We start from the raw sequence: 25,696 nt of genomic DNA, 5'->3' as shown, positions 1-25,696 counted from the left end.
ATTTGCTTTTGTAATCAAGGTGACTAATAATTTCAGTTGTGTAAATAAAGTCATGTATCGTTTAAAAAAAAAAAAACAACGAAACCAAGAGACATGCACAGAAAAAACAGTCAAGCCCTTCCAAGCCCTGACAACGCAGAGGCATTGAGAGCGGAAGCCCTGGCCCCGCCCCTGCTTGGCCCCGTCCAATTATGCCTCTTTCCACGCCTCCACGTTCCCGCCCAGCCCAGGCCCCGACCCCGAATTGCCCCGCCTCCGGGTTGCCCCGCCTCTTCTCTTCGTTCCCCTGCGCAGTTTCCTGCCGACCCGGAAGCGGTTATCGCGGAGCGAAGGTCGCCCTACGGGAGCGTGAGTTTCATCTTTCTTGTTTAAACCTGCGCTTTGCGGTACGCTGTCCTCCATACCTGGGTCTGAGGGTCAGTACGAATTTTAACGTTCCGGCACTCATCCTCTACCCGAAGTAAATACCGACGTCGCCTTGAGAGGGGGTAGGGGTGGGGTGCCGCTTCTCCGTCTTTTTGAAATCCGCGAGCTGCCTGCCACTCGTGCGCTGCGTGCCCCTCAACCTCGCCCTCTCGGCCACTGGAGAACAGCGCCAGCTGCCCGGGTGCAGGAGAGGGCGCGTCCTCTTTGTGACGCTGGGGCTCTGGAGAGTCCGCTACTTTCCCGAGACACACTCACGTCCCTTCACTTCGTACAGTCCTCAGCAGAGTCGTACCCATCCCCAGGCCTCCCCGTGTTAGTCACCGCCTGTCCTCACCTTGCGTTGGGGAAGGAGGCTAAAAAGAGCCTGTCTTGAGACACCCATGATTTTTGTGTCCGAAATTCTACCCCACTGAATAATGTGTCCTATTAATGTGAAATTAATAGGTATCTAATTCCAGGGCTTCCCTAATGGCTCAGTGACAAAAAAAAAAAAAAAAAAGCCGCCTGCCAAACAGGAGACGTGGGTGGATCCCTGGGTCGAGAAGATCCCCTGGAGAAGGAAATGGCAACCCACTCCAGTATTCTTGCCTGCGAAATCCCATGGACAGAGGAGCCTGGCGGGCTACAGTCCATGGGGGTCACAAAAGAGTCAGGGCTAAAAACAATCTAATCCCATGTATCCACTTGAGGGGCGGGGGACGGGAATGCACCACGTAGAAGTTGAGAATGCTGTTTCATTTGGCAGATAAAACTGAGGACTTAAGCCTGTAAGACAGCCTCCCAGATCTCTCAAGAAGTAAGGGAGGAACCAGGGTATATAAGAGTTTTGCAGCAACAAAAACAAAAAACAGGTAGTTGGAACATCAAAAGATTAGTTAATTTAAGGAAACCAGACATCTCAAGCTAATGAGTTTAGTACTTTTCTATGCATAGGAAAATGTTAGCTTTTGGGTACATGGAAGTCATTCCTTTGGTATGCACTTTATCATAGTATCTATGGCTTTTCTCCACCCTGAATTCCCTCAGAGTGCACAGTTGGGGTGGCTGCAGTGGCTCTTGCAACATCCTTTGTTTAGATAAGGCTGGCGACATTCTTCATCCACACATCCCATACCTGGGACTGACCCACTGAGGGACTGACCCACTGAGAGACTGACCCACTGAGAGAATTAGGAAAATGAGGAAAGAAAACTGAAGGGGAACCATCCACAGATGCCACAGTGAAGGATAGATGAAGTTTAGTCACTTAGTCGTGTCCGACTCTTTGCTACCCCGTAGACTGTAGCCTACCAGGCTTTTCTGGCCATGGGATTTTCTAGGCAGGAGTACTGGAGTGGGTTGCCATTTCCTTCTCCAGAGGATTTTCCTGACCCAGGGATTGAACCCAGATCTCCCACATTGTAGGCAGATGCTTTACCATCTGAGCCACCAGGGAAGTCATAAGAAACGGTTATTGTCCTAAAAAATAAAACAGCCAGTTATTTTACCAGCAGAATGGGTTTAGGAATTGCAATACAGGACAGGCAGACAGTAGCAGAAAACCATAGGCAAGACCAACAAGCCATGATGAGGAATTGCTTTATAGAGAAAAAGGGGAAAGTCGGGAGTAGTTGTTTTGAACAAAAGTCCTTTGGAGGGAAGTGGAAAGTTTGGAAACACAGCCAAGGTGTTTCCCATTGGCTGGGCTCCTGGGCGGGGAGCATAATTCCTGTTGGGGTTTGTAATTGTCTTCTTGGCATTTGTAATTGTTTTTTTTACTGCCCCCCGCCCCCATCAAGTGCTCAATATCTTTTTCTGTTTTGAAATATTTGTTTATTTGGCTGCATTGGGTGTTAGTTGAAGCACCGGGAATCTTTGCTGTGACTTGTGGGCTTCCTTGCTCTGGGGCATGTGGAATGTTAGTTCCCACACCAGGTATCGAACCCTTGTCATCCTTTGCATTGCAAGGGGGATTCTTAACCACTGGACCACCAGGGAAAGTCCCTGTAATTGAATCCCAGTGGTAGTGCCTGAGACCTTTCCCTGAAAACCTCCAGACTCCACATTTTAGAAATTTTATTTGTTCTGTTTCACAGAGTGAAAGAATAAACTGAGAAAGTAGCAGGGGGAGAAAGGAAGATCCAGATTATTTAGAGTAAGGTTGGGGTGGGGGGTTTCTCCAGGGAGATGAAGGAAAGCAAAACAGGGAGAGGAGGCCCCTGATCCGCAAGAAGAGCACTGTGCCTAGAGTGGGGGAGAGGGGTAAGAGAGTGGGCGGACAGAGCAACTTTGAGCTGGTACAGAAAGAAGGGACAATGGGAGACGAGAGGGGCAGAAGGAGAAAAAAGCAGGGAAAAAGCAGAGTGAGCCTGGGGGACAGAGGGTAGGGATGAGGCAGGTATAACAGGAAAAGAGTGAACACAGCAGAGAGCAAAGGTGGGGGAAGAAAGGCAGAAATCCACGAAAATGTGATGCAATCAGGGTGATTGGGGAGAAAGAACAACAGGGCTGGAAACAAGTCCCCAGAGTGGAGCAGAACAAGGCTGAGAGGAGGAATCGTTCGGCCAAGGGGAGAACAGCAGACAGGGAGGAGACCAAAATCAGCAGAAACCTGGGAGGAAAACATGGAAAAGCCAGTAGAAATGATGAGAGGGGAACTGGGAGCTGTGGAAAGAGAAGGAGCCAGATGAGTGCTGAGTTGACTGGAGATGGATGATGAGGGGGTGAGATATTTGGGTGTTGCTTTCTCGTGGCTCAGCTGGTAAAGAATCCACCCGCAATGCGGGAGACCTGGGTTCAATCTCTGGCTTGGGAAGCTCCCCTGGAGAAGGGAAAGGCTACCCACTCCAGTAATCTGACCTGGAGAATTCCATGGACTCTAGTCCTTGGGGTCGCAAAGAGTTGGGCACGACTGAGCTACTTTCACTTCACTTCTCATAGAATGCATTCAAGATCTGGTTAAATTAGGCACGTGAAGATGACATTTGCAAAACTCCTTTCTGAAAGGCTTGTACATTTTTGTAATTACTTGTATCAGAGGATAACTTCCATTTGCAGTCCCTATTCAGCCAGGAGGCAGTGATTTGACTCAGCTGGTTATCGGTCACCCTTTTCCCTTTTCCTAGTGTGGGGTAGAAGGTCAGGGAGATCAGAAGGAGGGCATGCAATGACTGTCCCTACATGGTGCTGTTTGTGGCCGCACTGTCCATTTTGCAGGATCTTAGTTCCCCACCAGGGATTGAACCCATACACCCTGCAGTGAAAGCGCTGAGTCCTCACACTGAACTGCCAAGGAATTACATCAAGGGTCCTGGAGCAAGTGTAGAACCATTGGAAAGGCAATGTAAGGTCTGTCTACAACACCTGCAGATGGGTTAATGGGTGGTTATGGGGCTGCGTCTTGGAGTGCTATTATCTTAGCTCAAGTTCCCTGGGACATAGATGCAGAGACTGAGATGTGCAGGTGTGGGTTTAATTGGGAAATTCGTGGTCACACTTGAGGAATGAAGTGGAATTAGGCCGAGTGAAAAGACATCCTACGATGTTGGAACCAAAGCCTGTGCTGGGCTCATTGTGAATTCATGAATTGCTGGGGTTTGTGCGATTTTGTCATAGGCGGGAGGTTCAGCACGGAGTATCTGGGGAATGTGTGGGGACCCAATGGGAGTTTGTAAGAGCATCAGATTCTAGAAGTGGATCAGTGGGGCACTTCAAACAGCTCAACTGGCAGATGGTTTTCACTAGGGAGAACTTGCTGGGTATGGGCCTGGAGGCAAAACACCAGAAGAGAGCCATGAGGTAGGGAAAGATCTCTGAAGAATCAGAGGGCAGTGACGCCACAGCAAAACACCTGCAGTAGAAAGGCTCCTCCCGGGAATTTTTTTTTTTTTTTTTTTAAACTATAATTGATTTACGTTGTTGTGTTAACTTCAAGTGTTGTTGTTGTCATCTGGTCTCTCAGTTGTGTCCGACTCTTTGCAACCTCATGGACTGCCTGCCAGGCTCCTCTGTCCATGGGATTTTTCAGGCAAAAATACTGGTATGGGTTGCCGTGTCTTCCTGCAAGCGATGTTCCCCACCCAGGGGCCAAACCCATGTCTTCTGCAGGTCTCCTTCATTGGCAGGCAGGTTCTTGACCTCTGAGCCACCAGGGATACCCCAATTTCAAGTGTACCGCACAGTTACTCAGATATATATATATATATATATATATTCTTTTTAGATTCTTTTCCCCTTATAAGTTATTACAAAATATTGAGTGGAGTTTCCTGTGTTATACAGTGGGTCCTTGTTGGTTATATTTTATTTATAGTAATGAATATTTTAATCCCAAACTTCTAATTTATTCCTACCCCCTCCTTTCCCCTTTGGTAGCCATAAGTTTGTTTTCTGTGTGGGTCTATTTCTGTTTTGTAAATAAGCTCATCTGTGTCTTTCTTTCTTTAAGATACCACATATAAGTCGTATCATGCACTGTTTGTCTTTCTGTGTCTGGCTTACTTCCCTTAGTGTGATCATCACTAGGTGGGACTCTCGTTGGAAAGACACAGCCTACCTTCCTTGCTGCCAGGGGAGTGGGGATTACTGTCTACTGGTCACATGGTCCCTACCCGCACTGACACTTTCTTTTTTAGAGTCACAGGCCTCTTTGCTTAAAAAATTATTTTATTGAAGTATAGTTACAATGTTGTGTTAATTTCTGCTGTACAGCAAAGTGATCCAACCCACTCAGGATACTGGAGTGGATTGCATGCCATCCTCCAGGGGATCTTCCCCACCCAAGGATCGAACCTGTGGCATCTTCTGCATCACAGGCAGATTGTTAACCATCTGAGGCACAGGCTTCCCAGAAGTTTGATCCCTGGGTTAGGAAGATCCGCTGGAGAAGGGAATGGCTATCCACGCCATATTCTTGCCTCGAGAATTCCTTGGACAGAGGAGCCTGGCAGGCTACAGTCCATGGGGTTGCAAAGAGTTGGACGCAACTGAGCAGTGAACACTTTCACTTTCACGTATATACATTCTTTTCATATTCTTTTCCATTATGGTTTAACATAGGATGTTGAATATAGTTGCCTGGGCTTTCTCTTTGTGGCTTATTTCACTTAGTATGATCATCTCTAGGTCTATCCATGTTATGGCAAATGGTATTGTTTCATTCTTTTTTATGCCTGAGTAATATTCCTAAGTATTCCATCTTCTTTATTCATTTCTCTGTTAATGAACATTTAGGCTGCTTCCATGTCTTGTAGATTTATCTGAATATATGCTCAAGGGTGGGATTTCTGGGTCATTTGGTAGCTCTGTTTTTGGTGTTTTGAGGAACCTCCCTACTGTTTTCCATAGTGGCTTCACCAGTTTACCTTGCCAGCAGCACCTCGTTTCTAAGGCCAGTATTTAACTTCCTGGGCACATTTGCTTTTCCCGTCAGCCACAGGTGCCACCGGTCATCACTCCGTTTTCCTTGAAACCTTGGTTTTGAGGATGTCTGACTAACCTCTACAAGCCTATCTGCCTATTTGTTTTATTTTCTTCTCCCCTCTCTGTTCACTTCTTAGTTTCGTCTGATGAATTCCTGAACTTCCTGGTCTTTGAATATGGGAGCATCCCAAGGCTTAGTCCGTGAATCTCTTCTCTGTCTACACCCGCTGCCTTTCCTCATCATCTCATCAAATGGCTTTCAACCCCACCTACTTGTGTCCCAGTTTATCCTTTCCATTCAGACTCCTGCCCTAAACTGTCAGTTCTGCATTCGGCTGTCTCCTCAGTATCTCTGCTGGGACGACCCACAGGCATCTCTGCCTTAACTTGTCCAGAACTGGTCCTGACCACCTCCGGTCCTGTTCCCCCTGCCGCCCTCCTTAAGGTTGCTTAAGGGCAACCCTGTACTTTCCAGGGCTTAGGTGAATATCTCAGCATGCTTTGACATACATACTCCATAATTTGTAAATGTTTTACTGTATAAGGTAAAGCAAAGATTAGATGTTTACTAAAAGTGAAAGAAGGAACACATAGTTTTCAAAATTTTCTTAAGTGATGGGAGAAGAATGTTTGGTCCTTCCTCTTTGGGTTCCCCACCCTGTGCCTCTCTGGCTGCCACTCCTGTCTCCCCGTCCCCTTCCCCTGCTCCAGAGGCACAGCTCTCTTTCCCCTTCGAGCCCCAAGTTTGCTACCGGCTCAGGGCCCTTAAGGGAGTGTCCCTCTGCCTAGAACTCTCTGGCCCAGCAGATGTAGATGGCTTCCTCCCCCAGGTCTTTGTTCTGACTTCACCTTCTGAGTGCAGCCATCTCTGAGCTCCCTGCACCCATGCCAGCCCCGTCCTCACCCCCACCTCTGTTCTTTAAGGCCTGCTTGGTGTGTTTTCTTCTGCTCCTTCCCCTTCTGTGGCTGGTTCCTGGTGACAGCAGTTCACCACGGGTCAGAGAGAGACAGAACGTGGGGCCGTGCTGGGTGTGCCTCGGAGTGGTGTGCAACCCAGCCTTCATGTTAGGTCCATGAAGCATTTTGCATAGACAGGTTTGTGCTCCTTTTCCCATCAGAGACTCTCCTCAGACAGTTGTGTGGGGCCTAGCCACAGGAATGTTTGCATGTGTGCATGCCAAGTCACCTCAGTCATGTCTGATTCTTTGAGACCCCATGGAGTGTAACCCACCAGGCTCCTCTGTCCATGGGATTTTCCAGGCAAGAATACTGGAGTGGGTTGCCATTTCCTTCTCCAGGAGATCTTCCTGACCCAGGGTCAAACCCACATCTCTTAAGTCTCCTGCATTGGCAGGCGGGTTCTTTACCACTCGTGCCACCTGGGAAGCCAGGAATGTGCACAGAGCCGCAGATGATTCCAATCTGGATCCTGCATTGAGGACCAGGGCTCTTAGCCTCCACTTCTGAGACTGAGCTCAGGCCCTGGGGGAGGGGAGGGTGCTCTGCTCTGAGTGGGACTGTGTGACCTGAACGGCATCGTGGGGTCAGCGGAGGTGCTCCCTGCTGCTGTGTACATGAGGCCTCACCAGGAGGGCAGTGTGATCCGAGGGAAAATGTGGGAAAGTCCTGTGTTGGTCTCTGTGCGGGAGTTGACCGTCCTGCGTCCCTCCTGAGACAGTGGGCACAGCGGACTGTCTGTTTCACATGGTGAGGGCTTCCCTGTGTATGTGGTTGGGGCTCAGGAAGGGGGTATGTTGGCTCTAAGCATTAAATAACATGTTTTCCACTTTCAAGACTGACTTCCAAAGTCTCAACGATGCCTGAGGAAAAAACCCAGACGAGGAGGAAGAGGAAAGAACAGGTAATGGCTCTTTCTCAGGTAAAGGTAAAGTCATATTCTCAGTTGATTTACCACCTGTCCTTCCTGAAATGCCCTTCTCCGGACTCGCGAATCTTGTTTGACTCTGGAGTATCCTGTCTGACTCCTGTACACGCACACTCACGCGGGGCCTTCCCTCAGAGCCTGTTGTCTCCACTTGGATCCTCGTGACTCAGTGATGAAGAAACTTGAAAAGGCTCCATTGTGGTCATAGAGAGACAATTCCTTTTATTTCAGTAAATTTAAGTGCATATACATGTGTGCATGAATGCACAGGTGTGCCAGCCTGTGGTTTTTATAAAATACATATCATTATGTCTATATAAGTTATATGGTATTGAGTTGTGAAATTATATTTTATATATTTTTCATTGTCTTAAAATTTTTCCACACAGTGACATTCATGAGTTAAATAAGAGTAATTAATGTATTTCTGCATGTGTGCGTGATGACATTTTATGCGATTCTAGGTTGTTAGCCTTGAACTTGTTTCAAGTTTGCTCAAGAAACCCTCTGCCAATGTACCTTTGGTGATTTTATATGACTTAAGTTTTTTACATTTAATTCTAGAACCTAAACACCTGGGTTTATATGCTTGCTCTACCATCTTTAGCTGTTTGACCTGAGGCAGATTTCTTAGAATGTCTGTGACACAACTGTCGCTGCCTTCAGATGTATGGGACTTGATTTTTTTATTTTAAAAAATTTGTTTTTAATTATTTTATATTGGAGTATAGTTTAATAGCAGTGTTGTGTTAGCTTCAGGTATACAGCAAAGTGATTCAGTTACACATACACATGTGTCTATTCTTTTCCCATTTAGCTTATTTCAGAGTATTCAGCAGAGTTGCTTGTGCTATGCAGTAGGTCCTTGTTGTTTATCTATTGTATACATAGTAGTGTGTATCGGAGAAGGCAATGGCACCCCACTCCAGTACTGTTGCCTGGAAAATCCCATGGACGGAGGAGCCTGGTAGGCTGCAGCCTACCAGGCTGCTACCATGACTGAGCGACTTCACTTTCACTTTTCACTTTCATGCATTGGAGAAGGAAATGGCAACCCACTCCATTATTCTTACCTGGAGAATCCCAGGGATGGGGGAGCCTGGTGGGCTGCCATCTATGGGGTCGCACAGAGTTGGACACGACTGAAGCGACTTAGCAGCAGCAGCAGCAGTGTGTATACACACCCAGTTCCGCCCCCTGCTCATGCCACATTTTCCCTTTGGTAACCGTAAGCTTGTTTTCTATGTCTATGAGTCTGTTTCTGTTTTGTTTTTCATTTATTTATTTACTTGCTTATCTATTTATTTTGATATTTTAATTTTATTGGAGGATAGTTGATATACAATATTGTGTTAGTTTTGGGTGTGCAGAAAATTGAGTCAGTTATACATACACAAATATCCATTGTTTTTAGATTCTTTTCAGATGTTTTAAAATTTGCTATTATGTTGTTATACGATTAGTACATGCAAAGCATTTAGAGGAATGCATGGCACCTGAGAAGTGTTGAAACACTTGATGAGATCCCTGTTGCCGTCATCACAGTTTCTTTAAAGTCACTATAGACACTGTCATCTCTAAAGATTTCATTGCTGCTCTAGTTCCTCTTAACATTGAGTATTACTTGGTGTGTGGAACATACTGTCTCACATTTCTATACAGATAATCCTGTGTCGATTGTGTGTGTTTCTTGTATTGTCCATAAAAATGGGAAATATATACTGATTTAGAGGCTGTTATAACCTCTCGTGGAAAAGTATAATAAACCAAAATCAGAGACACATAACTTGCTCAAAAGTACCTTCAGTGAATCTGTAACCACACTCACTTTAGTCAAAATCAATCCTTACACCTCTCTCCTTTTCTCATTTTGTGTGAAAATAAGACTTTCCTGGTGGGCCCCTTGGTGAAATGTGTTTTCGTTTCAGGGACGGTTGACATTCAAAGATGTGGCCATTGAATTCACTCCCGAGGAGTGGGAATGCCTGGACCTTGCTCAGAGGGCCTTGTACAGAGAAGTGATGGTGGAGACCCTCAGAAACCTGCTCTCTGTGGGTGAGGATCACTTCCCTCCAGAAGTTGGAATCTGCCCATGGGTAGCTCTGCATTTTCCCTCCTGTAACTCTTGGGGGCGCCTGCATTGCCTAACTGAGCTCAGAGCCCTGTTGACTCAGACATGAAAAGCTTCCTAATGCAGCAGGACTTTGAACTTGTCCTTTCTTCATATGACCTTCCCATTTCATGGTCGAGGGTGATTCCAGAGCTCAAATATGCACCAAACCTTATAACAAATAAAAAATATCCAGTTCCCTCTTTTCTACCCCTGAGCTTTTGATTCAGAAATTCTTGGAAGACAGCTAGGTATCTGCATATTATATACTGTGCCCTATGCATTAAAAATCAGGCAGCCAGTGGATGAATTTTTGGATTGTGGCGGGGGGAAGCTGTGTTGTGTGGCATACAGGAACTTAGTTCTCCAACCAGGAATCGAACCCAGGCCCCTGGGATTGGGAGTTGAAAATCAACCACTGAACCACCAGGGAAGTCCCATGTAATGGTTTTTTAGCTTTATTGAGGTATAGTCAAATAAAGTTATAGTATATTTAAACTGTACAACACAGTGACTTGATACACATGCACATTGTGAATAGGTTTCCATGAAGTTACTTAACACACAAATTACCTCACATGTTACTTTTATTTTTTGTTTTGGTGAGAACACTTAAGTTCTACTCTCTCAGCACATTTCAGTTTTATAGTATTAATGTTATTCACTGTCATTGTCATGTTATATGTGAAATCCTCAGAGCTTGTTCATCTTATGATGGAAATTGTGAGCCCTTTTATCAACCCCTCCTCATTTCTGTCACCCCCAGTCCCTGACAGCAGTTATTCTAGTCTGTGTTTCTTGGCCTGGTTTCTTCCCTTTTCATCACATTCCCTATCTTTTAAGTCTCTTCCTTTTGGCCCCATGTCATACAGTTAAGAAAGGACAGTATCATGCTACTTGCTAAGTCAGTTTCTCTTTTCTTCCCGGGTCAATGTTTTATGTGCCCAAGTACGTTTATCTTCCCACAAATTGGCACGTACAAACACTGCCCACATGCCCTTTGCTTCCTACCCTCCAGTGTTCTTTTTTTTTTTTATTCTCTCTATTAATTTATGTGTATTTGATTTATAATGTTGTGTTAATTTCTGCGGCTCAGCAGAGTGATTCAGTTATACAGCTATATACATTCTTTTTCATGTTCTTTTCCGTTATGGTTTATCACTGTTTACTGATCTTCACTATAACCTATAGATAATGATTTTTCAGGATGTATTTCACAGTATAACCGACTCACACCATTTGTTCATGTGGCAGAATGGCCATTCTAAGTGAGTATGGTTTTAGAAGTGGCATTCAGAGAATTATTTTATTTTTATAACATTTTATTAAATTCTTCCTCATTTCCACAGGGCAGATACGGTTTTCCAATTCTAAAGTGCCATTTACTTATATTACTCACTAATTAAATTTGTTGTGGCTTATTTACCATTAGAGTACTATGCTTTAGCATTATTACTATACATTAAGTATATAGTAAACATATATAATATGGGCTTCCCTGGTGGTTCAGATAGTAAAGAATCTTCTTGCAATGCAGGAGACCTGAGTTCAATCCCTGAGTGGGGAAGATCCCCTGGAGAAGGCAATGGTTACCCACTCCAGTATTCTTGCCTGGAGAGCAGTAAGATTGTTACTGTGTAATATTGTACTTTCAAGCATGAAGCAGCCATGTTTTCTGTGAAGTAATATGTGGGTTTAGGTCATGATGCCAAAATACCCCTGTCAGGACTAACGTAAGTTTGCATGCTGAGGTTTTCAGCCATTGATTATTTAAAGTAGGCTTCCCTAAAATTAATTTGAATTACATGTAATCACCCTTTTTTTTTTTTCTTTCACTTTTTTCAATTATGGTAGAAGTGACAGAACATGAACCATACTATCTTAACCATGTTTAACTGTGCAGTTCAAGCTTCCCAGGTGGCACTAGTGGTCAAGAACCAGGCTGCCAATGCAGAAGAAGTAACAGAGCTTTGATCCCTGGGTTGGGAAGATCCCCTGGAGGAGGGCATGGCAACACACAGAGTATTCTTGCCTGAAAAATCCCATAGACAGAGGAGCCTGGTGGGTTATAGTCCACAGGGTCACAGAGTCAGACACGACTGAAGTGACTTAGCATGCATGCACACAACTATGCAGTTCAGTGGCACTAAGTATATTCACATCATTGTGTAACTCTCACCATCATCCATCTCCCAAATTTTTCACTTTCCTAAAGTGAAACTCTGTCCACATTAGATATTAAGTCCCCATTCCCCCTCCCCACACCTCCTGCCCCTGACACACCTCGTCCCTGGCATCTTACCAGGGACTTTGTAACTGGAAAGAGTTTCTGACTCTGTAACTTTGACTATTTGACTCATAAAAGTAGAATCAAACAATATTTGTGTGCACCTCCTGCCAATATTCCTGGTGTGTTCCCCAAAGGGAAAGATCATGGTTGCACCATTTCTTATTGGTGTGTTCCCAAAAAGGAAAGATCAGGGTTGCACCATTTCTTATCTGTCCAAAGCACGTAGTCCTTTCGGTATAATACCATGTTCTTCCATGTGAAATATTTCTTTCCCAGCTATAATTAACAGGAGACATGCGATTCTGTTTGTCTTGCAGATACCTCTCCTAAACGTGTGTTGAAGGGATCAGCACCAAAACAGAGCAGTCACACAGGAGGGATCCTGCAGACAATGTTGTCGGAAAGACACAAAAGCCATGACACCAAGGACCAAGGCTGTCAGAAAATCCAGAAAAACGTGTACCCACGGGAAAGTGACAAAAGTAATCAGAAGGGAGTGCCTGCCACCCGTCCAAAAAATCTCACTTGTCCAAGAGACGAAGGAAACGAGCCAATTGAAAGCAGGCTGGCGCTAAGCTTTCCGTCATATCTGACTGGACTGCCTGTCTTCCCAGCTGAAGGGCAGTTTTATGTGTGTCATCAGGTTGAGAAGGCTGACAACACAGGAGCCTCCTTTTCAGTACTTCCAAGAATTGTTCCTCCTGTCCAAATCAATGTTTCTGATGGATACGGCATCAGTTTCTGGCATTCTCCACTACTCATACAAGACCAGAAAGCACATGTTCGGGAAGACCCTTACAGACGCAGCCACGATAACAAAGCAGTTCATGACGGCTCCCAGCGCCCCAGCCGTCCGGTGACCCATGGAGGGGTGAGGCCTCACATGTGTAACCTGTGTGGCAAAGCCTTTCATCAGAACTCACATCTCACTCGACATCAAAGAATCCACACGAGAGGGAAGCATCACAAGTGTGAAGAGTGTGGTAAGGGCTTCAGTTACAGTTCACACCTTGTACGCCACCGCAGAATCCATACTGGAGAGAGACCTTACCAGTGCAACGAGTGTGACAAAGCCTTCAGTGTACTTTCAAGTCTTATTTATCACCAGGTCGTCCACACTAGAGAGAAACCTTACAAATGTAATGAATGCGACAAAGTCTTCAGTCAGAGTTCAAGCCTTACCAATCATCGCAGAATCCATACTGGAGAGAAACCATACAAATGTGATCAGTGTGGCAAAGCCTTTAACCAGAGCTCGCATCTCACCAGACATCAGGTCATGCACACCGGAGAGAAGCCTTACAAGTGTGATGAGTGTGGCAAGGTCTTCACTCAGAACTCCAGCCTCGTAAGTCACCGGAGAATTCACACTGGGGAGAAACCCTACCAGTGTAACGAGTGTGGCAAAGCATTTGGTGTGTATTCGAGTCTGACTTATCATCAGGTAACCCACACTAGAGAGAAACCTTACAAATGTAATGAATGTGGCAAGGTCTTCAGTCAGAGTTCAAGCCTTCCTAGTCATCGCAGAATTCATACCGGAGAGAAACCCTACAAATGTGATCAGTGTGGCAAATCCTTTATTCACTGTTCAAACTTCAATAGACATAAGAAAATCCACACTGGAGAGAAACCTTACAAATGTGACGAGTGTGGCAAGGTCTTCACTCAAAACTCAAGCCTCGTGAGTCATCGGAGAATTCATGCTAGGGAGTAACCTGACCAATGTGATGAGTGTCACAAAGTGCTTATTGTAAGTTCTAGCATAAATTGACACCAGAGAGTCCATACTAAAGAGAAATTATATCAATATAACATATAGGACAGTTCATAGCTCACTAGACATCCAGAATCATACACCTTTGATGAAGCCACAAAAATGTAATGTGTATATAAAAATCAAAACTAAAGAACATCATGACATTCCTATTGGAGAGCAGCCTTACAAATGGAATGAATATGGGAAGGTTTCTTATTAAGCATTCATGCCTTTGATGTCCTGAGAGTATTTAAACTAGGGAGAAACCAGACAGACTTACTGAGTATGGAAAGGCCTTTCAGCAACAGTATCCCATCAGAATTCACCAAATAATTCATTAATGGAAAGAAACCTTACAAACATAATGAATATTTTAAATTTCTTCATGACTTTTCATAACAGTCTGCCTCAGAGCATTCACGTGAGGAATGACTAAGTCTCAAATTTAATCTGAAGTATTTCAGACTGCAGAAAAAAATATGTTCAAACTTAGATAGGTCCTGAGGATATTATCCTATGTTTTTTTTCTTACAATGTAAATTATGACGGTTTTACATTTCATGTTTAAAGCTATGACCAATTTTAAACTAATATTTGTACAAGTGTGAAGTTTTGGTGGAGCTTCTTTCATATTTTTTTCCCTAGTATGGGAAATCAGTTGCTAGGGTATAATTTTTCAAATTCTTTGTCCATCTGGTTTCCTTGGTACCTTGTCAGACTCAGTTGGAAGTACTTGTTTGGGGGCTGTTTCTGGGTTTTCTGTTTTGTTTCTTTGACCTGTATGTCTTACTCCACAGACATCACAGTCTTGATTACTTTTTACCATGTTAGAAGTCTCGAATGAGAGTGACTCCAAACAATTTATCCTTCTTCAGATGTTTTTGCTATTCTAGTTCTTTCCATGTAAGTTTTAGAAAAATCCTTTTTGTTTCTACAAAATACCTTGATAGAAAATGTCTTATCAGTTTGCAATCATTTGACAGCGTTTCTGTGTTATGCCTTCCAATAAATGGCTGTTGTATGTCTTTATTTGTCTGTTCTTTGGTTTCTTTCACCAATATTTTATAAATATCAGCATCAAAATCCTGTCAACACTTTGTTTAGCACATTTCTATACTTTTTGAATAATTGGACATGTTATTTTTAATTTGTCTCCATGTGTTAATTGCTACTATATAGAAATACAGAATGTATATAAATATAGAAACACACTGTGCAGTTACAGGAGAAGGCAATGGCAACCCACTCCAGTACTCTTTGCCTGGAAAGTCCCATGAACGGAGGAACCTGGTAGGCTGCAGTCCATGGGGTCGCACAGAGTCAGACACGACTGAAGCAACTTAGCAGCAGCAGAAATACAGTAGATTTTTGAATGTTGATCTTGTATCCTCAGAATTTACTAATCTCACTTATTCTAGAGATTTTTGTAGATTCTTTGGACTTGTGTATCTGTAATCATTTCAGTAGTTGCCTAGTTCATCTTGCCAACAAAAATTCAGTTATCAAGAAGAAAAGGGAATTTATTCGAGCCAAACTGCAGATTATAATCCAGGAAGTAGATTCTCAAAAAGCTCTGACAACTGTTCCAACTGTTCAAGGTACAGTCACAAACATTTTTGAGACAAAGGATTGTACGTCAAAATGACATATTTTAAAAAATTGTTTTAACATTTTATTTTTGACTGCTCTGGATTTTCATTGCTGCACAAAGGCTTTTCTCTAGTTGCAGGCTTCTCATTGTGGTGGCTTCTCTTGCTGTGGAACACAGGCTCTAGGGCACGCGGGCTCCAGTAGTTGTGGCTTAGTTTACCCTGTGGTATGTGGGACCTTCCCAGACCAGGAATTGAACTCGTGTCCTTTGCATTGGCAGGTGGATTCTTAACCTCTGGACCACCAGGGAAGCCCAGACTACTGATATTTTACATGAAGTTCACCAAGGATACATGGTCCAGGTAAGTACATTCAAAGTGAATAGCAGGTCACCAGGACCTCGTATAGAATTTGGAAAAGACACCATTCTTTTAAGAAGTTAAATTGCTAGTTCCAAAAGAAAGGGAGAATATTAGGCCTTTTCTGTTGGTTGGGCAGACATGGCCATCCCTGAGAAACTGTGGATCATGTGTAACACAGGTGCACACTGTACATTCGGGAGGGAGGGAGGAGGCCCAAACAATATTTAATGTTTAAATTTTTTCTTGTCTTAAAATACACATTGTATTTCATCAGGCTGTAAGAAATTACCACAAACTAAGTGGATTAAAACAAATTGTCTTCCAGTTCAGGTCAGAAGTCTAAAGTGAGTATCTTAACAGAACTGGGAGAAATTTGTTTCCTTGCTGTTTCCAAGTTCTGGGGACTGCTTACATGCTTTGCCACTTCAAAATAAGCCAGGTACCATCTTTTTTTTTTTTCAATTGCTTTTGGCCTCACTGTGTAGCATCTTGGATCTTAGTTTCCCAACCATGGATTGAACCTGTGCTGTCTGCAGAGGAGGTAAGGAGTCTCAACCACTGAACCTCCAGGGAATCCATATATATGAATTCATGTACACACACATACACATTATATATACATATATATGTTACACAAGCTTGAATATATTGTTTATTGTTGAAACTCCTGTAAATTTTTTGTCTCCTCAAATCTAGTGATCACAAATAAGGGTATATTCTAATCTTTGTGTATGATTGAGAAATTGTCCATTTCTACCACTTTTTTATTCTTCTGCTTTGTTCCCTTGGATCTTTGCCTAAAGAAAAATCCATATAAACGAAAAGGCCATACACCCCACCCCGTTTGTGTATGTTAGTTGCTCATGTCTGACTCTTTGCGGCCTCATGGACTGTAGCTCGCCAGGTTCCTCTGTCCGTGGGTTTCTACAAGCAAGAATACTGGAAAGGGTTGGGATTCCCTTCTTCAGGGGATCTTCCCAATCCAGGGATGAACCCCAGTCTCATGCTTTGCAGACAGATCTCTTCACCATCTGAGCCCCCACCCTGCTCCTCTGCTTTTCTAGAAATAGTAAAGATTCCACCATAGATATATTTCCTCAGTGGAGGACAGGAGGAATGATGCCAGGTTGTTTTGAGGTTCATGTGAAATGGTAGCTATTAAGCATTTGGAATACTGCCTGGCACAAAGTAGGAGCTCAGTGATCACTGTTTAGTAACTAAGCAGTGTCTGGCTCTTTTGTAACCCAGTGGATTATAGCCCACCAGGCTCCTCTGTCCATGGGATTTCCCAGGCAAGAATACTGGAGTGGGTTGCCATTTCCTTCTCCGGGGGATCTTCCTGATCCAGGGATTGAACCCTCAACTCCTGCATTGGTGGGTGCATTCTTTACCACTGAGCTACCAGGGAAGCCTGATAGAGGACGTGGAAGTTCAAACTGACTCCTGTCTTCCCTCAAACTTACTGAGATAGCATTTAACAAAATATTTCAGCCTCTAAATATCCCAACATCCAATTGATATTTTTATTCTTTTTAATATTTATTTGGCCACACCACATCTAAATTGTGGCACACAGTGTCTTCAGTCTTTGTTGTGGGATTTTTAGTTGTGGCATGTGGGATCTAGTTCCCTGAGCAGAGGTTGAGCCTGGGCCCCTGCATTGGGAGCACAGAGTCTTACCACTGGACCACCAGGGAAGTCTCTCCAGTTAGTATTTTTGCTTGTTAATTTCCATCTTAAAAATATTCTACAATGAGATGCCACCTCATATCCATTCAGATGACTATTATCTAAAAAACAAAAACCATAAAATATTAATAACAAGTGTTAGCAAGGATGTAGTAAAACTAAACCTTAATCACTGCTGGTTGGAATGTGAAATGGTACAACTAATATGGAAATCTCATGGCAGTTCCTCAAAAAATTCAACACAGAATTAACATATGATCCAAAAATTCTGCTACTGGGTATATACCCCAAAGAACTAAAAGAAGACTCAGAAAGAAATTTGTACAAGCATGTTCACAGCAACATTATTTACTGTAGCCAAGAGGTGGACACAACCAAGTGTCCATTGGCACACAAAAGAAACCCAACGTGGTCAACAGTAAAATACCGTGTATGTGTGCTCAGTCATGTCCAACTCTTTGCAACCCAGTGAATTGTGGCCCTCCAGGCTCCTCTGTCCATTGGATTTCCCAGGCAAAAATACTGGAGTGGGTTACCATTTCCTTCTCCAGGAGATCTTCCTGACCCAGGGAAAAACCTGCCCTTCAGTGCAGCGTCTGACACGTTATTCCCCCATCCAGATCCATCCTAGGTATGTAAATCAAAACCGAAGGCTCTTTCTTTCCATAAACTCTTCTCACTTTTCACTGCCTCCTGAATTGTAGGGAAATTTTTATTAGATTGAAGTACACATACTCAGAGAAACTTTATATTATCTTCAAATAATCACAGGCCACACTTTTTACAACAGATCCTTGTCTCTGAAGTCTTACATTGAAACAGCTCATGAAAATGAAACTCATGACATTTTACTTAGTAAATAACTGGTTCAGTGTCTTCAATATATTTTATTTTTTGTGTATGTTACTTATACTTTTTTTTTTTGCTTAATTTTTTATATTGGAGTATAGTTGATTTACAATGTGTTAGTTTCAGGTGTACAGCAAAGTAACTCAGTTATGCATATGTCCATTCTTTTTCAGATTCTTTTCCCATAGAGTTTATTACAGAACATTGAGTTCCCTGTGCTATACAGTAGATCCTTGTTGATTATCTATTTCATATATAGTAGTGTGTATATGTTAATCCCAAACTTAATCTATCCTCTCTGCCACATTTCCCCTTTGGTAACCATAAGTTTTTTTTTTGACATCTGTGAGTCTGTTTCTCTTCTGTAAATAAGTTCATTTGTATCATTTTTTAAAGAATCCACATATAATTGATATATGATATTTGTCTTTCTCTGAGTTTACTTTGTATGATAATCTCTAGGTCCCTCCATATTGCTGTAATGGCATTATTTTGTTCTTTTTCATGACTGAGTAGTATTCCATTGTACCACATCTTCTTTGTCCATTCCTCTGTTGGACATTTAGGTTGCCCTGTGTCCTGGCTGTTATAAATAGTGCCGCTGTGAACATGGGGACACATGTATCTTTTCAGGTTATGGTTTTCTCCAGATACATGCCCAGGAGTGGACTTGCTAGATCATATGGCAGTTCTATTTTTAGTTTTTTTAAGGAACCTCCATACCAGTTTCCATAGTGGTTGTACCAACCAATAGATTTTAACTTCTGAAGACAGTCTGCTGCTCACCACTCTGTGATATGACAGCTCATTGTGGGGCTGGACACAGCGAAAACTGAATGAATAAAGGATTTTACACTGTGAATACAAGTGGAAAATTTAGAGCTTTCTGACCCGCTTAGGGACTGGGTTATTCCTTCTGCAGCAGGCAGAGCAGAGCCTGGATACACAGGTGTCTGGACTCATGAGAAGAAAGGGACTGATAGTGGGGAAACATGAACGTGTTAGTGAGGAGATGTTAATCAGCCACCAACTGGGATGATTGAAAACCAACATAAAAGTCACAAAAATGGTGCAGAGCATGTAGAAAGATAGAAAGGTGCTCACCAGGGCAAGGATTCTTTGGGCAGCTCTGATCTCAGGTAGGGATCTGGCTGAACGGTTGTTCCTAGGAATGTGGCGGACTTGCTGGTGATGTCTGTACAGGGTGAAAACCATGTATCCGCTGGCCAGGGTCATGAGTCCAAAAGACAGAGTGCTAGGAGGGCTTAAGAAAGCTGCCAGTAGTGTGGATGTTATTGTATCAAGATGAGTAATAGAGCAGTATCCCACATCTTTTTGCTTTGTGGTGTTCATGCTGCTCCATTTCCCAGACACATATGTGAACACAAATGTATTTACAAGCAAGTGCAAAATCCAGCACAGATAAAGAGTGAAGCCGGCGTACTTGGGAGCTTTTCCTTTAAGACTTGTCCATGTGGAGTTCCTGGGGCTGATCATGATGGCCTGTAAGACACTTAAGAGACATGTGGTGCTGAAAGACACCCCCGCAGCCACCCTGTGAACGTAGAAAATGAGTTTGCATCCAGAGTCACCGAGGAAATGTCTCAACCCAAAGGCTGCCACCATCTGGGGAAGTCCTTTAGAAAGGAGGGCCAAGATGTTGGCGAAGATCAGGTGCCTGAGAGTGAAATCAAGGGGTTTTAACTTGTGTCCCCTGAGGTGAGTGGTGACATTCTGATAAAGAAACAAGAAATTCCCTAAGATTCCAACTACGGTCTGTGATAAGGAGATGACCCCTACTGTAAGATCCCTGGAGGCCACTCTGCCACCTCCCAGACCCCAGGGTTCATGTTCAGAGTAAGCTGACATTGCAGGAGTATGTGAGCTTTGTGTTACTTGGTGACGTGGCAATTGAAATCCGCTATTCTTCACTCGGGCTTCCCAGGTGGCTCAGTAGTAAAAAATTCGCCTGCCAAGCAGGAGACCCAGCTTCGATCCCTGAGTCAGGAAGATCCCCTGGAATAGGAAATGGCAACCCACCCCAATATTCTTGCCTAGGAAATCCCATGGAAAAGGAGTCTTGCGGCCTACAGGACTTAGCGATTAAACAACAGTTCTTCATTCAGCAATACTCATTCATAGTTTCCAACTGGTTGCATAAGTGGTATTGTTTTGTATGTAACAACATCGACTCTTCAACTCTGAGATGTTATTGTTTTGCAGAGGAGGAGCACCTAAGTACAGATTGTAAGAACCATGCAAACTCGCAGCCCCCTAGGTGACCGTGTGAGAAATGGAACCTGTGTTTTCTAGCTGCAGACAAGCCTCTTCACCACAATCCTACATGAAGAAAGGGTGTCAGTTTTACTCTTTGTGTCCTCAAAACCTGTACTTTTTTTTTTTTTTTTTTACTGATGTCCTTTGCCATTCTTAACTTTTTATCTTCATTAATAATTGTTATGGTAGCAATTTTATAATTATGTCTATAAGTTTATTTTTTTATAGGCCAGTGTTGCTTATGAATAAATATTTAAAATGAAAATCAGACGATAAAGCACCGACTACCATAAAACCCTGTAAGAATGATTATCCCAGACGAAGTGTTGGGTTTATAGGGGCAAGAATGGCTTAATATGATGTAACAGAGATGCATTTGTCCTTATTCCAAGAACAAGCATAAAGTGAAAGTAACCACCAAAATCTTTGTACTGTAATATGATGGGCTAAACTCTAGGCTTTGAAACAGATATGAGACAAAACACTGTAAAAGAGAGACTAAATTATTATTGATTACATAGGGCATAATTGATCAATAATGAAAGGATTAAATGAAACTCTGTGAGGAACAATGTAATAATTATTGAAATAGACTCATATACAAGCATTTCAAATGACATGCAGGAGGCAGGGAAACAAGTGTAGTGAATAAATTTAAATTGTAGATTTGGTATGAATTTAGGATTGACATTAAAAGTTATTCTGTTTTTCCCCCAGACCCTGTGGCATGTTCGATCTTAGTTCCCTGACCAGAGCTAGAACCTGTGCCCCCTTCTTTGAAAGCACAGAGTCCTAACCACTGGACAACCAGGGAAATCCCTAAAAACATTTAACAGAGAAGTATCAGGAGAACACAACTGAAGCTTCAAACTGTCCAGATCATTTTGCTCTGAAACCCACAATGTTTTTTCTGAAATAGTCTTTGACTAATTTCTTTTTTGGGGGGTGGAGTGGTGGGTTAAGTGTGATCTCTCATTGGTTTTCCAATTTTCTACACAAAAATCCACAAGAAAGACTGCTAAGTTGGATAATAATGAGTCTTTGCTGATGCCTTCCACTTGCTCTAAGAGTAAAGGGAAAAAATTCTACACGAGACTGAGTTTATCTTTCTGATGCAGGCAAGACGCGTAGGTGGGTCTTGAGAAAACCCAGAGGGGAAAACTCTGGGGCCGCCTCCTTGGAACCAGGAAGGGAGCCTGAAGGCACGAGGACTGAGGTATGTGTCTCAAACCGACCTAGGATACCAAGGAACTGAACTGGGACTCTCCCTTCCTCTGGAAATGTGACTGAAGTAAGTTCCCTCGTCCTTAGTGCTCCTGGAAAATGGGGCCCATTAACCAAGAGACTACATGCCCTACCGTGGCAGTAAGGTGCTTTGAAATCCCCTGCGAATCTCAGCCCAGAAAACAAAAGGGTCTGCGAGGGAGAGGGGAGGGGCGAGGATAGGAGGGGAGAGGGTCGGTGGGAGCCAGGGAACATGTGCCCTGGGAAGAGAGGACTAGCGGAGAAGAGGGCAGAGAAGGGCAGGAGGAGGGATGGGGCGTGTGGGTGTCCAGCCTCTGGAAGAACAAAGCAGAAAAAGAACAAAGCAGAAAAAAACCACGCCTACCAGTGGCTGTTGGCTGCAGGGCACCCTAAGCCCAGCATCTCCCAGGCAGCCCTAGATTGTCAGTCTTGGCCTAATTAAAGAGGGTTTCACCATAATCAGAGCACAGGGAGTTTCTGTTTGGGTGTTTTTTTAAATCCACATGGAGATAAAATTAGTGCATCCATTTGAAACAGATGATGTGCTCAGCTTAAGAGGGAAAAAAGATCTTTTTGTTGTAGCGTTAAAGAAGAATTAACCAATAAGACAACTTTACCAGCCAAACTGAGAGTTTTGAAAACTGTTTTGGGCGGAGGTCAGTTTACATGTGATTTGCGGGAAGGGGCTGTGAAATCCCCTGTGAAATCCCTGGTCAAGCATGCCTCTTAGTGGAAGGTTGCTGCTGGTCACCGGGAGCAGACATCCCAGGGAATGGTTTCAGTGCTTTTCTAAGTATAGGAAGATGCAAGGACCCAGATTCATGAAAACGTTTCTCCTGGAAATATCTCCATCTCTGAAGGCCAGTTCTGCCAGTTTTCCCAGAATAGAGTGCGCTTCATCCTCTCAGGGCAGCTGTAGGTCAGTGACCGCGGTGACTGACGTGGTTCTTGTAGAATTGGCTGGTGGGCAACATTCTTTATTTTTACAGTCCCTTCTCTTTCGGTCTTAATTTCAAGGTTTGGGAGGCATTTGTGACCAATTTGTCCCCCAGTGCTAGGAGCTGGGAATGCTCATTCCTAGGTCCGCCAAGGATTTTGTTGGTGGGCTACTCAATGTGCCATCAGTAGTCTAGACCCTGTAACAGTAGCCAAAGGTTTCTGGACCTTCTGTCTCGCTAGTCTGTTACAAGCCAGGAAATGATGGCCCTTGGTTATTTCTTTCCATATCTGGAGTTACACAACTACGGTCATTGATCTTAAAAGACTAGGTATTTGGACAATGGTTTTAAGTTATCTAATCAATTTGCTCAGAGGCTAAGTGAGACATACATCTGGTATGCAGGAAACTATCATCTTGTGAAATAGGCAGGACACAGGTAGTGTAGCTAGTAACATTTATAAGGAAGGTGATGCATGTTTAAACTAAACTTCCCTTAAGTGTGTCCCATTATCTCCCTAGTTGTCTGACCAGTCTGTTCTGTACCAATTGTTATCTTTAAGGGAAATGATATGACATTATTGTACATAAGTTTTCACCAAAGATGCCTGCATGCACGAGGTGAATGGCCAGTCACCGTGGTCCCTCACAGGAGTGAGAAAGGAACCTTATGTTCCAAGGCAGTGGTTTTCAACCTTTTTGGCACCAGGGACGGGTTTCGTGGAAGACAGTGGTTTCCACAGACCTGGCGAAGAAGGTAGAGGGTAGAGATGGTTTTAGGATAATTCAAGTGCATTACATTTATTGTGCACTTTCTTTCTATTATTATTACATCAGCTCCACATCAGATCATCAGGCATTAGATCCCAGAGGTTGGGGAACCTTGTTTTAAAAAGTTACATGGGGACTTTCCTGGTGGTACAGTGGATAAGACTCTGTACTCTTAATGCAGGGGGCCCAGGTTCAAGCCCTAGTCAGGGAGCTAGATCCCACATGCCACAACTTAAGACCTAGCTCAGCCTAAATAAATATATAAAATATATATTTTAAAATGTACTAGAGTAAAACAGCACTCATCCTCCTCAGGGTGGATTAAAAGGCATCAGGAATTGATATATAGAGTCAGAAACTATCCATCTCTCTCCATGAGTTCAGCACATACTCCAGGAATTATTCCTGCATCCCAAGGACTCTGTACACTAGACCGCTTTCTACCTGGGAAAATCCTGTTTCTGAAATGAGCACCTCTCCAGATTCTTGATACACTCCTGCCCTTATGGGTGGGAGAGGGCTCAGAATAAAAGAGAAAATATTCAGAATAAAAAAGAAGATACTCACCAGAGTCTTCTGGCTGCTAGGATGAGTGGGCTTGGTGCCAGAGTCCCCACAGTCAGTACATGTGAGGGGGAGACAGCCAGGCACTGAAATAAAACCTTGTGATGCTGTGACCTCACCTCCCCACAGAACTACAATTATTATTTCACCTGTAGCAGCAATGGCAGTACCCACTAGGGGAGCTGAGAATGTTTTTAAGCCATTCATCCCAGTTCTTGAGTATTAAAAACAACATGTCTAGTGAGTATCTCCCAAAAGGCCATTGGGGTGTGTAAGAAGAGTCTTTTTCATGTCTGTGTCTCTGGAGCATTGCCCTGAGGGCCAAGCCATGAGGGACTTCCAGCAAAGCAGGTCTCTCACGGCATCCTCTGCTGTCCTGAGAAGTTCTATTAAAGACTCTTGTTCTTTCCTCTCGCTCAAACCCCTCTCAAGCTTCCAGACCCCTTCTAAGTTATGGGAAGAGAAATTGGATGACACAAAAGAGACTGAGAAGGACTAGCGAATGGGGTAAAAGTGAAAGGAGAAATGATGTCAAGAATTGAAATATAAAAACATTAGATAGCCAGCCAGCAACAGATGACTGGGTAAAGAAGACACGGGAATACTACTCAGGCATAAAAAAGAATGACATTTGACATTTGCAGCAACATGGATATGAATGGACTTAGAGGGCATTGTGCTGAGTGGAATAAGAAAGACAAATACTATATGATACTGTTTATATGTAGAATGTAAAAAGTATAACAGTGAATATAACAAAAAGGAAGCAGACTTAGAGATATAGAGAACAAGCTAGGGGTTACCAGTGGGGAGAGGGAAGGTGAGGGGCAAGATGGGAGTAGGGGAGTGTAAAATAAGCTACAAGGTCTATTGTACAACATGGGGAATACATTCAGTATGTTATAATAACTCTAAGTAGAATATAACCTTTAAAAATTGTGAATCACTCTATTGTACACCTGAAACATATGGTACATCAGCTCATCTATCCCAGAAAAATTAGATAGTATATTGTGTTTAAAATAAACGCTTCAGACAAGACAGATAACCCATACAGCTGTTTTGCCAAAAGTTTTACTTTCTTTTTTTTTTTTATTTCAAATTTATTTTTATCTGGAGGATAATTGCCTTACAGTATTGTGTTGGTTTCTGCCATATATCAACATGAATTAGCCATAAGTATACATATGTCTGCTTCTCTTGAACCTCCCACCACATCCCACCCCTCTAGCTTGTCACAGAGCACCAGATTTGAGCTCCCTGCGTCATACAGCAAATTTCCACTGGCTATCTAATTTTACATATGGTAATGTATATATTTCAATACTACTCTCTCAATTTGTTTTAGGTTCAAAGGATTTGTTAACAGCAACAACAAAACCACTCATTACACGCAAATAAAGTTTCAATTGTTAATAGATTATTCAACTTAATTAATTTCAATATACAGTCATTAGAAGAAAAGTTAGAAACAAGAGAAGTAACAGCATATATTATCACCAAGTTCGGCTGAACCTACATTCAGACTTGAACAGTGCTGGT

General features: G+C 43.1%; 1 protein-coding gene across 10 annotated transcripts in view; it reads left to right on the top strand.

The window, feature by feature from the left end:
* The first annotated feature begins 306 nt into the window (after positions 1 to 306).
* The window catches only part of LOC102279629 (zinc finger protein 665), a 54,851-nt gene continuing 29,461 nt past the window's right edge, over positions 307 to 25,696 (top strand). Inside the window, exons 1-7 of one of the 10 annotated variants that reach the window (XM_070387040.1) lie at positions 307 to 416; positions 7,621 to 7,687; positions 9,640 to 9,766; positions 12,429 to 13,864; positions 14,668 to 14,773; positions 15,741 to 15,822; positions 16,148 to 25,694. In XM_070387040.1, the coding sequence (XP_070243141.1) occupies positions 7,643 to 7,687; positions 9,640 to 9,766; positions 12,429 to 13,828 (1,572 nt within the window). In that variant the 5' untranslated portion in view covers positions 307 to 416; positions 7,621 to 7,642 and the 3' untranslated portion in view covers positions 13,829 to 13,864; positions 14,668 to 14,773; positions 15,741 to 15,822; positions 16,148 to 25,694. Of the gene's footprint in view, positions 417 to 7,620; positions 7,688 to 9,639; positions 9,767 to 12,428; positions 14,774 to 15,740; positions 15,823 to 16,147; positions 25,695 to 25,696 lie in introns of those variants that run through there. The other 9 variants (XM_070387039.1, XM_070387038.1, XM_070387031.1 and 6 more) reach the window with 9 other exon arrangements.

The sequence above is a fragment of the Bos mutus genome, chromosome 18 (genome assembly GCF_027580195.1).
Source record: "Bos mutus isolate GX-2022 chromosome 18, NWIPB_WYAK_1.1, whole genome shotgun sequence".
NCBI lineage: Eukaryota > Metazoa > Chordata > Mammalia > Artiodactyla > Bovidae > Bos > Bos mutus.
Note: the sequence above shows the minus strand (reverse complement) of the source record. Positions and strands in the feature narration are given on the sequence as shown.